Consider the following 16,064-nt stretch of genomic DNA (forward strand, 5'->3'; position numbering starts at 1 on the left):
TATACGAAATCATAAATCAAATTAAAAGTAAATTCCTTACTAATAAATGATAAATTGTCCAAAAAATCTCATTTCCAATCTCCAAGTCTGACATTTGCCGTCCCTGTGGATTTAGAGAAGACACAACAATGTCATTCTGTCAGTCTGTCTGTCACTCCGTCTTGTCGACTTGAACCAGACGTGTTTACCGTGGGGAATCGAACCTGGGAATGACGTTGTCCTAACCAATATATATGTGTAGGTACCTAAGTGTACCGGTTGATAAAAGGTGGTGTACTAAACCGGACTTGCCAGGGATCAGTGTGAACAAATTTTGTTTTGAGAAATAAGCGGAAAAATATGTTTCTCCATAGTAAAAAGTAACATTCTTGTTAATATCGTCGTAGAAACAAAGTGATTCACTATGACTCCTTGAGTTACCCTCTTTAGGCATACAACTTTTGCAACTCCCTGTATATTTTAGTTTGTTGTGTTATGTTGTGCATAGGCGTTATATTTCTCGGCTCCAGTTTACAAACTACAGGGTGATATTTATCCGCAGGTTGTTCCTGCAGTCGCCGGCAAACCCGGACCTCCTGTACATCATCTTCTTCTGTCACACGCAGCTCACCGTCACCCTGCTACTGCTCTTCATATTCGGTAGTAAGGTAAGAGTTATACAACTTATACAGGGTGCTAAAAAAGGGCTGACTCAAAAAGTCATTGTAAAAAACTTTTGTTTCTATGATTTTTTTAATATAGTAAAAAAATATGACATTTTTAAAAGGTAAAAGGTAGTATAATGAAAGAGTTATAAATAGATCCCTATTGCAGCAAAGTAATAACAACACTGCAACGCAATATGAAGTACTATAAACGCAAACAACAACTATGCTACAAAATTACTACTCTTGGGGCATTTCCAGTTACTTCAGGCTAAAGTGATTGAAGTAGTAGATAGTCCTGTGTAGGTTACATGTTGTTTCCGTTCTCCAAAAAGAAATTTTATAAAGAAAATGTTAATTAAAAAACATATCTTTATGTTTTTTAATTTATTTACATTAGGTACCTACTTAAAAAATAAAAATAAATATGTGGGAACATCTCACACACGGCCATCCGACCCCAAGCTAGGCAGAACCTGTGTTATGAGTGTCGGACAGTTTTGTTCAGTGTTTGATACCTACTAGGAATTATTATAAGTATTCAAATTTGATTATTTTTGTAAAAGCAGAATAGTACAATCTTTAACACTACACTTACCTACTTAAACATTTGCATGCTAAGTAGAAGTGTTAAACTTTTGCTAACTTGCCTTATCTTTATAAACCGCAACTCTGCCGTTGTATTGTATCCATGCCGACAATGTTTGTGCATAACTTTACAATATTATATGAGATTATCTGCATCTTAAAAGTATAAATGATTGAATATTATGTTATTTATAAATATACAATATGGTTGTGGATATTTTTATTGGATACATATAACTATTTGCGGATAAAATCATTTTATTTCATGTCCGTAATGCGTTTAAATCTCGAGATATGATTTTTTATGAAAACTAAGTATCTAAAACTTTAAAATGGCTGCCATTTCTTGAATATTGAGATTGGACCCCACATATGGGGATATTTTTTAGATGAAATTACTCGTAGAATCTACCCTTAAAGTTTGTCAGGTCCGAAAAACGACACACTGCATATACAGAGTCTTACAAAAGTGGTATACGAAACCAGAATGTGATTCAGGATGCCATTCTGAACAACAACTTTTACGTTTTACGGCTTGTGGAATGTGGGAATTATATTTTTTATATTCCTTATCTATAATTAATAAGACAAAATACCTATAGTTATAATAGGTCGTAGCAAAATTAAAATAGGCACCATATCCCTATTTTAACTGATATTTTATAGATCAGTTTCCAGTGCGGAAATTAATCCGGATGGTTACTATATTTTATAAAAAGCGTACCTTTATTTGTATGCAAAGTATATATCGGATACTTAGGTACTATATTTTATGAAAAGTGTACCTACTTTTGTGTGTATGACGATTTGTTTACAAAAGTGAAGTATTAAAGTTTAAAATATAAAATTTTCGATCAAGACTGAACGGATGTGAGCATAGAGTAATCCCATCCAGCTTCCAACTTTGATAGAATCGCCGGCAGAGAGGGATCATAAACTCTAAAATATAGGAGAAGTGAATAACACTGATTTAAAAATAGTTTATTTTTACATATTAAACATAATTATAATAATTATTGAGCACCTACGGTAGGTATTCACAATGAGACACATTCTTTGTATATTTTGATCATTCTTTCTCTAAATGTCTGTACACTTAATAATCCATTTACATACTTACTGTAGTTAAATATTTCACTCCAAAAAATAAAAGTTAAAATCTCTAAACCAACGTAGTTTCTACGGAGGCAACGCGTTCTCAAAATACAAGGTTGAAAAAATAAAATTTGTTTAGTATGAGTAGTATGACTCTCCTATTCGACGTTAAAAGATGGGTGTTTTTCACACTCTGTAGATACAAATAGTTTCAGACACATTCACATTGTCCCGCGTGCAGTGTTCCGGGGTAAACTTGTTAAAAGTTGCCAAGAAGGCCGATCGACGGCAATCGACCTACTTCATCCGCCGCTTATCTCATGGCCGAGGCTTGTGGAGATAACTTCATGGCACTTCAGTATTAATAGTAAATATAGAAATAAGAAATATAGGTTTAGTTGGTATGCTGTGAACAGGTTCTTGCTACTGCAAAACCTGCTATGTCACTGGTTTACACTATAAACCAGTGACATAGCACCAAATTTCTCCTGAACGAAAAAAACTGCTAATTGATACCAAATTAAGCAATAATAAACTTGTTAAATTGAGCCAGTATCTTTTTTATATTTTCTTTTTAGTTTTGTTTTTAATTAAAATATGATATTAGTTACCTTGTTTGCAAAAAATCTCAAGGCAGAATACTTTTTCTAAGAAAGGATTTTATTAAAGTTGTAACTAAAATTATATTTTTTTATTTTTGCAATATTAAATTACACAATTAGAGCATCTTTTCAGAAAATTATTAATTATAAATTTTTACTAGGGATAATCCCGTTTATACTATTATATAGATGAAAGCAGTTTGATCTTATATTTATAGAGCCACTGGTAAAATACAAACCACTCAATCTATTCTTCGTGACATCTATCACTGCTCGGGTATGTTGAGGGTGGATACTTATTATGTAGTCTGAGCCTATCTGAAACCTAGTTAAACATTGTGAGATTTGGCGTTTCGACTTTCTCCGTGTTCGGCATCATAAGGGTCACAGTGACAGTTAAATAAAGTCCATTTTTCTCTCCACCTTTAGTTTGCAAGGTGCGGGTGCCTATATAAATAGAGTGAGTCGCCCGCGCGCCTCAGTTGGTTTTTGATTTTTGAAGTGAACACTTCGGCAAAATGGCTCAATGTAGCCACGGTTCTCGTCGGCTTCGCTCCGAACGGGGAAAAATATAATATTGAATTTGCGGAGTCCTCGCTGCCGGGAGCTGTAGCGTGATGCGGACCAGGCGGCGCGGGGCCTGCCGGCTGCTGCGCACGCAGCCATTGCTGAGGATTTCGCAACGAAGGTTTGAGTTGATAAGCCGTGAGTAAAATGCTATTATTTACTGCTTTTAAAAGCTCAGCCACTGGTCATAATGCTCCGGCGCTTGGGGTTTTTATCCCACGCAGTAGGGTCCGATTCAATAGTCGTGGTGATGATTGATCACATATTCCGGTCCTACTAGTGGCGCTTGAGCTAGATACTTACATTAATGACCGCTTTAAGTAAAGCATATGTTAATTTTATACAGGAAAAAATAATAAAAATATATTTTTCTACCCTCAATTTCTAATATTTTTAGAAAACAGTTGATAAAAACTTTGCTATTACAATAATGCACTTGATTATAGCTTATGTAAGGCTTTACAAACAGGAGCTTTCCAGGACCGTCATAGGATTTTTTACAGGAAGCACGTGGCTCCGAGTTTCAGTATGTTGGGACATTGTGGCATGTGCGGCGAGTAATGTGATCCGCCGGTACCTACCCGCTGAGGGTAGGCAGGCCGATTCGGTGAAATTGAAGTTTCGTGTAACCTGCACCCGGCCCTGTGCTCCTGCGCTGGCCGCCGTCTCGTGCCACCTGCATCGCAGCGTACACCCGGCCCTGCGCTCCTGCCCTGGCCACCGGTTCGTGCCACCTGCATCACAGCTTACACCCGGCCCTGTGCTCCTGCGCTGGCCGCCGTCTCGTGCCACCTGCATCGCAGCGTACACCCGGTCCTGGCCCTGGCCACCGGTTTGTGGTACCTGCATCGCTGAATAGACCCAGCCATGCACTCCTGCCCTGGCGGCTGTATACCCGGTCCTGGCCCTGGCCACCGTTTTGTGCTACCTGCATCGCTGCATAGACCCAGCCATGTACTCCTGCCCTGGCGGCTGTGTTGTCCCACCTGCATCGCTGCGCACACCTGGCACTCCTGTTCTGGTTGCCGGATCCAAACGCCCCCTGTCTGGGAAGAGATTTTATGCTCAGCGGAACCGCCTGCACTATTGCTAGCACGGTCATCATCATCATCAGCCATCATTAGGAGTGACTTATTTAGAAGGTATCGAGTAACGTGCGCTATTCATCAGTGATTTTGGCATATGCAGACGAACGTTTACTGCCAAGCATAGCCATACAAGGGCACACCAACGAAGCCTGAGTAACCACCTGCAGTCGCCGTAGCCGCATCGGCATGGATGACGACAAATCGGGTAACGTACGTGCACCGCTTCTAAAAGTGTTATAGCACTTCAATTTGATGCCTCGGCTGAGGTAGGGTATTCTATTAAAGCAGCTTTCTTCTGAACTGCCCAAAGTGACCTGTAGACTGCTCCTGGGGATAGTTGTGCAATCAATTTTTTATTTCGATGTCTCTGCTGAAGAAACTGTCTAATGCAGCTTTTGTTCTAAACTGCCTAAAGATCATTGGACTGCTCATGGGAATGGTGACGCACGGTAAGTACAGGAGCGTTACTTTATACTGATGAGAAACGAACGAACGAGAGCTGTCGTGTAATCGGCACGTTTAATACATACAAACAGATAGCTCGCGCCGCAGTGCACTGAAAGTTCGTTTTTCGTGATATAAAGTGACCCCCCAGACACTATCTTAAGTGTCATGACACATCGGCAGATTCCAGCTTTGAGTATTTTCTTTTCTCGTCTGTGAGCAAAGTGAATCCCACCGGCGAGTGTTCAACCTAAAAGCACTGAGCTAATTCCTGATTTCGTGAAAGTCACTGTTGCTATACCATACCGCTTCACAAGTTACCGAATTTATTATGATCCTACTGTCGGGTGATCATGATCGGAGTGTCATCGCGGTTTCTGAGTGGCACCATATTAGCTGTCTTACTTATGTCCCAGTGGATTGTGAGTGTGTATCCGAGCTCTTTGTTGAAAAATGCGTGACCCTCCTACGCAGCAGCTGTCTACTAGTTGTGTATCGAATAAATCGAGTAACGGTGCTCTTGCACGAGACGACTACCTTTTGGTAAAATTATAACTTCCACTATTCTGGGAACATGCATATACCTACTGTGTACTGTGTATCACATCACGTGTAGCCGCAGCCCTACTCAATGTACGGGGCTAGATAATAAACAATGGCAGTCGTCATTAAATTTCTATGAATTTCGAAGGTCATCATTTGGAGCACAATCCAAAGGGTGAAAGTACCTATTCATGCCTAAACGGCTTCTCTAATGAAAATGTATTTTAATTTGATTCTGGCGCAAACGTTTCATAACTATTTTTCAACACTGTATCTGCTGAAACTACTTAGACTGACTGGTTAAGATGCAGACGTGCCGTTTTCACAATTCCATTTTAGTAATCCTCAACTGTTTTATGGATCTTTCAGTTAGTTACGTAACTAGTTACCAAGTAAAAAATTACTTGTGTCATGCTCGTACTCGCATCTCATTTAGGAGCTCCTGGCCTCTAGCTGAAGGCTAGAACTGGTATATATATATCTACTAAGCTAGTACAGAGTTATAACCGGGCAGCGGTGACGTGATAGCTGCTTGATTTATTAGAGTTTGCTGAAAACTTTCTAAATAAGTAATAATTATTAGTCATAATAGTAGCTCTTCGCAGTTCTTTCAGAATGCAATACCAGGTCGCTGAAGTAGGTAACCTTCCTTAGCTGGACAACCACAACAAGCCTTTTTGTTTTAAAGAATGTCACAGTTATTCGCAGTTCCACTGTAATATCGATGTCCAAGGAATTTTTCTTGGGTATAGCTAACTACCTAAGTTTACCTATAGATAGCCGCAAGCTATCTGCTGTTGGCGAACTGTCAGTTCTGATTGATAAGTCAGGCTCGAGGTGGCTCGTCCAACTGTCCATGTTCCCGCCACCATGATTGTTGCCTCCACAGATTAGAGAGTCTATGTTGGCTGTCGTTGCATCAGGTCTGATCAGGTACAACTAACATCTTTACGTACCATCTTTATTTAATCGAGCTATTTTATTTTGTTTTATCTAGGTTGACTTAATGGTTTTAAAATCGAACCTACAACAATGTAAGTAGGTACCTACATACGTATCTTTGAAGTTGCAACAAGGCGAAGCCTTAAGGTTTTGGCCGAGACCTGCCCTTAGTGTTGACGAACATACCTAAAGGTGACCTTGTTAATGTTTTTCATATGAAGTACTGAACATTTTACTTATCCTGGTGGCATGACTGATCATTTGCTTACCCAGTTAAGACATGATAGCCGGGTTTCATTTATCAACTATTATAATTGTTATTGTTGTGTTAATCAATCTTTATTAATTGATGTCATCTACCAAGGAATGCTGCCAGAGCTCATAATATTCACACATGATGATACAGAATGATAGTAGCCCACAAAATCGGTGCAAAGGCTTATAAAATAACTTTCCTTCCTAGTAGGACTGCACAGGAACTCGTTAACCGCCGAGTTAGTTAGAATACAAAATTAGACTGTGTGTTACTTGTCAATCTAGAATATGAATATAGTGACCTGCATCATGTTTTGAAAAACTGAATACTTAGTTATCCGCCAGTGTCACAGCCTTCATCTAATCTTTTCCAGTAGCTGATGAGGCTGAGATATTTAGTAAAATTATCTTCCCTTCAAGCACCACTCCTCGTTCCAAGGACTAGATGCCGCGCCAGGTGTTGCAGGCCGTGTCGTCATACAGGGCTGACTGAGCAGGTCCTCGAGGCTCCAGGGTCGGCTGCTGCATTTCTGAGGTCAGTCCAGAATTACATACCCTAGTCAGCATGTGCTGACCTGAGCCCCAGCGGCCTGGATCGATATTCTACATTTTACAACTTTTAAATATTGTTGCAAAGCATTTCACTGGTTCCATCCATTCGGCTAGTGTATGTTAAAAATATTGCCTTGACAATAACAAGATTTTGATCAATAATTACTTATAAGTATTGCTTTCGAAGAGCCACTGTGTGTATCCATATGTATAAATACCTACCTATATGTATAGGTACATACCTTCCATAACTTTCTGACAAGTCAGGAATATTAAGGAAGTACTTAAGTCTTATGTATACTTATACCTTTCTTTTTAGTATATCTATTACCTAGAAATCTATGCATTATAAATTTATAGATTCAAATATTTATCTACTGATACACTCATCAGTAGCTTATGGGTCACAGTTGGTTTTCTCTCCACCATGCGATAATAAACACATCTCACAATGTTTAACTAGGTTTCAGATAGGCTCAGACTACATAATAGACGCATTTTTCCTGAAATAAAAATGACATATTATGTATCTAGCCTATCTGAAACCTAGTCATTTCTGCATGGTGATATTACAACTGAGGCGCGCGGGCGACTCACTCTATTTATATAGGCACCCGCACCTTGCAAACTAAAGGTGGAGAGAAAAATGGACTTTATTTAACTGTCACTGTGACCCTTATGATGCCGAACACGGAGAAAGTCGAAACGCCAAATCTCACAATGTTTAACTAGGTTTCAGATAGGCTAGATACATAATATGTCATTTTTATTTCAGGAAAAATGCGTCTATTATCTCTACTAATTGTTATTTATACCATAGCAGCTGCTATTATTGATGTCAAAATAAACTGTTTATCAAGCGCCAACTTCAGTCGGAGCAAAAATAAATAAAACTACCCGCAATTTTTTATTTTTTTATTTTGTTGGTGTGTCGTTTAAGACACAGTAGGAGAAAGTGGGCTGTTGACTGTACGGTTAGCCGCCTAAGAAGCTTAAGGTTTTGACAAAAGAGTGCCATATCTGAGCGACCACTCTCGATAATATCAATCACGTTCATTAATGTATATTTCCTGCAGGCAATCATGGTGTACAAGGGCCACGGGAAAGACAAGGACAAGGAGAAGGCGGGCAAGTTCCGCACGCGGCCGGGCGAGTCCACTTACACGATGACCACCAACCGACCCGCCAACTTCTGTGATAACATGACTGAGAGAGAGTTAGAGGTGAGTTGACACAGAGACGGGCGAGTCCATTTACACCATGACCAACCGACAAGCAAGCTTCTGTGATAATATGACCGAGAGAGAGTTAGGGGTGAGTTAATCACTTCCCGGTAGAGTCCATTTACACCATGCAGGTGACTCCAACTCTAATGGGAGGTTCACGAAAGGAACCTCCTCGATTGACATGTCAACCGTACCTTGTATACAACCGGCCTACCCTGGGCAATCAGCGGCGGCAGCTACCGTGATTGCTCAGTCCTCTGGTCATGATCTAGTATTTATCACTCACTCATACGCTAAGGAGAAAATTTAATAAGATAAAGATTATTAGTTTATTTCTCGTTCACTGGCAAACCGCTGAACGAGTGAACCGCTTTTTATCCTGAAAACCTAACAGGAAAACCTTCTACGGCAAAGCGATGCTCACGGGTAAGCTTTATAGAGCTTCAGTTACAAGCTACTCTAGAAACAAAGTATTAAAATATTACTCTTTTTATCCCTAATTACGTTGTATGTGACTTGTTATCTTCGCAAGCATGCGCTGCCATTTCCCCCCCTTAATGTCTTGACCTCTGTACGAGGTAGCATTATAATTTTCTTGAACGATCCCCTACATCATCAGCGTAATGTGAGGTATTTACATAATGAGGCAAAACCTCACCGCCCCCGGACGTGACAAGGAAACGAAGCAAGAAAACATAAATAACAGAATTGTCTGCTGGATTCTAACTTACAGTAGCGTATTATAATAAATAACCCACACACTCGAGTAGGAAATTGTTTTCCAGGTAAGTAGAAATGCATTTCTGCCTGTATTTATGTATTAAACCAGGTAGGTAGGAATGCGTTTTTATAGTATAATATGCATTTAATGTATTATATGGGGTATTTTGTCAGCATAATTATATCCGAAATACTTACTGAGCAACTTTCGTTATGTGGCAAACTCTGAAAATGCGAAAAGAAAAGTTTTTCGATAGTCGTGTTAGGTGTTTAGGTATTCATCAAATATTTTATGAAATAAGAATTTTTCATGAACCCTATAGGTATACTAGGTATAATACTATTTGATACTCACTCTGCAGAAATCATTGAGCTACATTTTAATTAAATTACTTCCACATAAACGCCTACAAAGAGAGGCGACGTATAGAAAAAGCATACTTTATTACAAATATTTATGTATGTATAAAATCCTTCGCGCTCGAAATACCTGAAAACGCTCTTTCATGTACAGGTTTCTCATTCACACACTAACTTGAAATAAAATCTAACATGCTTCCAAGAACCCCCAATCAATTACATTTAACGTTCACTCCGTTATTTTTACCTACAGGAGGAGTTTCGGAAACTGTGCAACCAGTTGGAGAAACTTCGAGAGCGATGCGGGGCGGGGGCGAGCATCGCACGGCGCATCACAGCGATGCGGGACGCGGCGTCGCAGCACGACAAGAAACCCGCCTCCACGGAGCATTCCGCTCCCATGAAAGTCAACACCATATTCAGTGCTGTGGCAGACCGGCTCATGTGCACAGTCACCCCCGCAGAGGAATCCAGCAGTAGCGGCCGAGAAATTACCTTCGAACCACCGCCAGTTTACAAAAACAAAACCTTCAGCCCTGTTAAAAAGGCTAACCACGAAGAAATAAGCAATACTGACGTCACAACTGACTCCCCTAAAAGGAAGACTGAAGTGATCGAAGAAACAAAAGAAGTGAGAGCGGAGGCGAACGGTGTGTTCAAAATATCCGGTGAAGCGAACTGCAGTGACGTCAGGCCTCCCGAAGTGAGTAGCAACGGCTCCTTCAAAGATAGTAAAAGTGAACTCAAGTGCAGTCCGAATAGTTCTGAAAATGTGAGAGTGAGATCCGGCCATGCGAGGACGCATGCCATAGTGATTAATTTAGATGATAAAAGTAGGTTCACAGAAGAAGTCACAGTTTGAGTGAGATCATAATTTCCAATAATGAATCTGTTATAGTAAGATATATAGATATAAAACGTTCCATATTTGTAATTCATTATAATATAATAATTAAGGAAATAATTTTAAAGCATTGCTAATTACAAGGGATTGTTATAATGAATTGTTAATTGTACTAATACTTTTTGACACCCTAGTGCACGAATTAAGGCCAAAAAGGTGTACTTATTTCGAGTCAGATTCCATCTACTTCTGTAAAATAATACTAATAATGTACATAGCTAGTCTTAATCTGTGATGATAGAATTTCGTAATAAAAAACAAAATAATTATGAAATAATACTCGTTATATTCACTAGACATGTTAAAACATATCAAAGCTGGTATATCTTAAGGTTAAGTAATTATTAAGTACATAATAAAATATTATTTATCGATCTTATTTACCGTAATTGACGTAACTACTTGTTAACAGTCACACAGGGTGTTGCAAAAATTTTATACTGAGTCGAAAGTGTGTGACTCAAACCAACATTCTATGCAACTTCAAAAGTCGTAGAACAATACTTGTTCAGAATAACTCCCATTCGGCTTAGGGTGGATTCGACCAAACATCACGTTACACGAGAATAACTATACCGGAATAAAATTTATACGCGAGTAAATATCTGGGATAAGTACATTTGCATTCTACAAGTTATACCATGATTAATTGAATAAACGAGGAACGAAACTGTACTGCAACTAAAATAAAAATACCTGCGTTTTCAAAGCATGCAATAGAAATGACAAGCCAACTTAGTTTGAATGGATTATAATAGTATGAAATTGTTTATGTTGTAATAAGGTTTTAATATTTGAATCGCTGTTGTTATTTTGAGAATTTGCCTTTTAACGTGCTTTTGTTTATATGTCATATGACGGTTTTCTAATCAGCTGATGTACCGCCGCCATTACAAAATTACTCTCGGATAAGCTCGTTACACGGTAAATTTTGGCGGTATAACTTTTTATTCTTGGGATAAGCTACTTATCTTGCTATCAGGTTTGATAGAATGCAAAATCTGCTTACTCCCGAGTAACTGGTAGTTTACTCGTGAGTAAAAAGTTACTCGACGTTGGTCGAATCCGCCCTTAGTATACCACTTTTACAATAACCTGCATAAAGATAGGTACTAGCCGTAAAACGAATACGGATTGCACATTGTGTTCAGTGGGAGGCCAGCGGGGTCACTCTAGCACATAAGAAACAAAGTTTGGATCGCTGGCGCTAACCTCGACTCTAGTAAAAAGGTGTAAATTAGTTGAAAGACATGTGTTACTTCTACGCATAAATATATATATCATTTTTATCAAGTATAAGTTTTACGGTCTAACCACTAAACTTCAGACATGTTGACGTCCGAATGGCGTAGTGGTTAGTGACCCTGACTGCTATGCCGAAGGTCCAGGGTTCGATTCCCGGCTGGGGCAGATATTTGTTTTAAGACAGATATTTGTACTCGGGTCTTGGGTGTTGATATTTAAATTTAATATGTATCTATCAATGTATTTGTGTAGATATATCAGCTGTCCGATACCCATAACACAGGCTCTGAATAGCTTGGGGTCGGATGGCCGTGTGTGAGATGTCCCCACATATTATTTATTTATTATTTAAAAAGTGGCTTAAGCTTCTCTCAAATATCATGTTAAACCTTATTTTAACTATTTTGTGGCAATACATTTAGGTAGTGTCTAAAGATGATAGTTATTGTACATTTTTATGCTTTGATGAAAGACACCTAGTGACTTTAGGATTATGTATATAAAAATAATATAAGAATAATTAGTGACTTTCGTATTTGCTGACACTTGTGATAATTTCCTTAATTATTAAGTACCCTCGTTTTGTAAAAAAGACTAGAGTTTACATTAATATTAATTCATTTAATGCCAAATTGTTATTTGTTGCCATATTAGATCATAAAATTGTATGATATTTGGTCTTATATTGTAAATTAACATGATTTATTGTTAGATCATAAAAATTATGTAACTTATTATAATATTGATAGGTACGTAAATAATAAGATCATTGCACAAATGGAATCGCCACTACCCTATGTATGTGTGAGTTGTTTTTAAACATGATAATAATTATAATAAACTCTTTTACTGCAATGTACTATGTGCCGATACTTAACATAATTGAAATGGAAAAATATAAGTGAGATTTAAATTGAAACCTTTTAAATGCATAATAGGTACTTTCAGTTAAAAATTATTCGTTTACCTAACAAAATGAATCGGAATAAAACAATTGAATAAACTTTTATGATGGAATTAATGAAACGAATCATTCATTTTATATGTTTCCATTGGTTCCCAGCTTGCAATGTTCAATGTTACAGAAACAACTCAGGAAAAAACAATTCGGTAAACTTTCTGTAGGTATTTAATTGAAACCACCAAAGTTCATTCCATTACCATACAGATAAATAGTATGATTGAATTAGGTAGAGATAAGTATTGTAAAAATGTACAGTTTTAATATGTGAACAAATCATTAAAGTCTACGAATCTGCTTGTAATGATAAATAATTAATTACCTAATAGTTCTGCAATATATTTAAAGTTATGTGCATGTATAAGTTGATATTGCAATGATAATGATTATTGAAAAATATTACTACTAAAATTAACAATGTGTTTCATTTTATGTCTGTGCTGCTTCTGTAAATTGATGGTTCAAGAGTTGTTTCAGACTAGCGTATAAATATATTTCTGCGCGTATGGCTCGTTTTTGAAACACAATTTCATATATGTATATTTATTTTGGACATGGTAACCGAACGGTTAGGTATCTATAGAAAATATTTTATCCTGAAAAATATAATAAGTAGTTCTTAGAAAAAGTATGAAATAAATTCACAGCCCATTGAGTTTCTCATTGAAATCAAAGAAAAGATACCGCAGATAAATTCCAAGAAAAAGTGGTTTTAATTTACTCACAAACACTTTTGTGGCACCAACAGAAATTCTAAATCTAAGATCTAAGATTCTTGATCGCTTTGAGTCCCTCCGGAGATCAGTTTACAATCATTACAACCTCAAAGATTTCGTTTGCGAAAGCCATTTCCGACATAATTTATTTCAGTAACTGAAATAAATGTTGTGCTTTCCGTAAAGTTTAAAAGCAACCTAGCGTGCAAACTGTGTGAAAAATATTGCAGTAGGGTTCATGACTTCTTGGAAGTGAACGAAATCTTTGGGTCGAAGCTCTAGCTGTCGATGTTGCAGACGGACAGAATAAGGGTGCCCGCAAAGGACCGTTTTTTAGGAGAGATAATAGTAGGTATTTCTGAACCAATTTTTGGTAGGACCTGAGCGTTGCACTATTGAAATCCGTACGTTCTATTTTCCTCCTACAAAAAGTCACCAATTGTCGGTCGTATGCGGGTACCCTAATCCGCCGTATTACATAACGGCTAGCTGTTATCATAAATAGGGACGATTTGACGCTATTTTGAACCAGCTAGTTGGCGACTAAAATTTATGATAATTATGCCAGTTTAGATAGTGCGGGGATAGGGGATAACTAAAGCGATTTCAAAATATTGGTCATCACAGTAGATTTTGCGGACACGGATATATCAATTGAGTGAAGGCATAACAGCTGATTAGACAAAATAACCTTACCCCCGTTGCCGGTGGCTAATCCTTAGTCTAACTCTAGTGTTAAGCAGCCCCAGTATTTTGTCTGAATTACAGCACCGGTACTATACTCTAACTCTAATATTAAATACCTAAGGTGGCACAGTTTACAAGTGCAATTCTATTTATTTTTAGTTTTTAATTATTGGATTTAGAGATTATTTCCATGTATAGGTAGTTACTGTTTACAAAAATAAAAGAGCATAAAGATTTTATCGTATATATGTACTTTATAAAAACTGTACCTATTTAGACATTGTGAATCAGGCACTCAATGTGAATAGTATTATGTAGTCTGAGCCTATCTGAAACCTAGTTAAACATTGTGAGATATGGCGTTTCGACTTTCTCCGTGTTCGGCATCATAAGGGTCACAGTGACAGTTAAATAAAGTCCATTTTTCTCTCCACCTTTAGTTTGCAAGGTGCGGGTGCCTATATAAATAGAGTGAGTCGCCCGCGCGCCTCAGTTGGTTTTTGATTTTTGAAGTGAACACTTCGGCAAAATGGCTCAATGTAGCCACGGTTCTCGTCGGCTTCGCTCCGAACGGGGAAAAATATAATATTGAATTTGCGGAGTCCTCGCTGCCGGGAGCAGCGTGATGCGGACCAGGCGGCGCGGGGCGCGGCCACCGCGACACGTGGCGTCGGGGAGCGGGACCTGCCGGCTGCTGCGCACGCAGCCATTGCTGAGGATTTCGCAACGGAGGTTTGAGTTGATAAGCCGTGAGTAAAATGCTATTATTTACTGCTTTTAAAAGCTCAGCCACTGGTCATAATGCTCCGGCGCTTGGGGTTTTTATCCCACGCAGTAGGGTCCGATTCAATAGTCGTGGTGATGATTGATCACATATTCCGGTCCTACTAGTGGCGCTTGAGCTAGATACTTACATTAATGACCGCTTTAAGTAAAGCATATGTTAATTTTATACAGGAAAAAATAATAAAAATATATTTTTCTACCCTCAATTTCTAATATTTTTAGAAAACAGTTGATAAAAACTTTGCTATTACAATAATGCACTTGATTATAGCTTATGTAAGGCTTTACAAACAGGAGCTTTCCAGGACCGTCATAGGATTTTTTACAGGAAGCACGTGGCTCCGAGTTTCAGTATGTTGGGATATTGTGGCATGTGCGGCAAGTAATGTGATCCGCCGGTACCTACCCGCTGAAGGGTAGGCAGGCCGATTCGGTGAAATTGAAGTTTCGTGTAACCTGCACCCGGCCCTGTGCTCCCGCGCTGGCCGCCGTCTCGTGCCACCTGCATCGCAGCGTACACCCGGCCCTGCGCTCCTGCCCTGGCCACCGGTTCGTGCCACCTGCATCGCAGCATACACCCGGCCCTGTGCTCCTGCGCTGGCCGCCGTCTCGTGCCACCTGCATCGCAGCGTACACCCGGTCCTGGCCCTGGCCACCGGTTTGTGGTACCTGCATCGCTGCATAGACCCAGCCATGCACTCCTGCCCTGGCGGCTGTACACCCGGTCCTGGCCCTGGCCACCGTTTTGTGCCACCTGCATCGCAGCGTACACCCGGTCCTGGCCCTGGCCACCGGTTTGTGCTACCTGCATCGCTGCATAGACCCAGCCATGTACTCCTGCCCTGGCGGCTGTGTTGGCCCACCTGCATCGCTGCGCACACCTGGCACTCCTGTTCTGGTTGCCAGATCCAAACGCCCCCTGTCTGTGGAAGAGATTTTATGCTCAGCGGAACCGCCTGCACTATTGCTAGCACGGTCATCATCATCATCAGCCATCATTATGAGTGACTTATTTAGAAGGTATCGAGTAACGTGCGCTATTCATCAGTGATTTTGGCATATGCAGACGAACGTTTACTGCCAATGTTGGTCATGTTAGCCATACAAGGGCACACCAACGAAGCCTGAGTAACCACCTG

At 39.3% G+C, this 16,064-nt stretch overlaps 1 protein-coding gene across 1 annotated transcript in view; it reads left to right on the forward strand.

Annotated features, from left to right (window-relative positions):
- Positions 1-11,014, forward strand: part of LOC105383460 (probable G-protein coupled receptor 158) — a 132,096-nt gene extending 121,082 nt beyond the window's left edge. The window contains exons 10-12 of the mRNA XM_038113085.2: positions 542-647; positions 8,397-8,543; positions 9,880-11,014. Coding sequence (XP_037969013.2) covers positions 542-647; positions 8,397-8,543; positions 9,880-10,488 — 862 coding nt within the window. The 3' untranslated portion in view covers positions 10,489-11,014. The remainder of the gene's footprint in view (positions 1-541; positions 648-8,396; positions 8,544-9,879) is intronic.
- Positions 11,015-16,064: the final 5,050 nt, after the last annotated feature.

This window comes from Plutella xylostella, chromosome 5 (assembly GCF_932276165.1).
Source record: "Plutella xylostella chromosome 5, ilPluXylo3.1, whole genome shotgun sequence".
In the NCBI taxonomy this organism is placed as follows: Eukaryota; Metazoa; Arthropoda; class Insecta; order Lepidoptera; family Plutellidae; genus Plutella; species Plutella xylostella.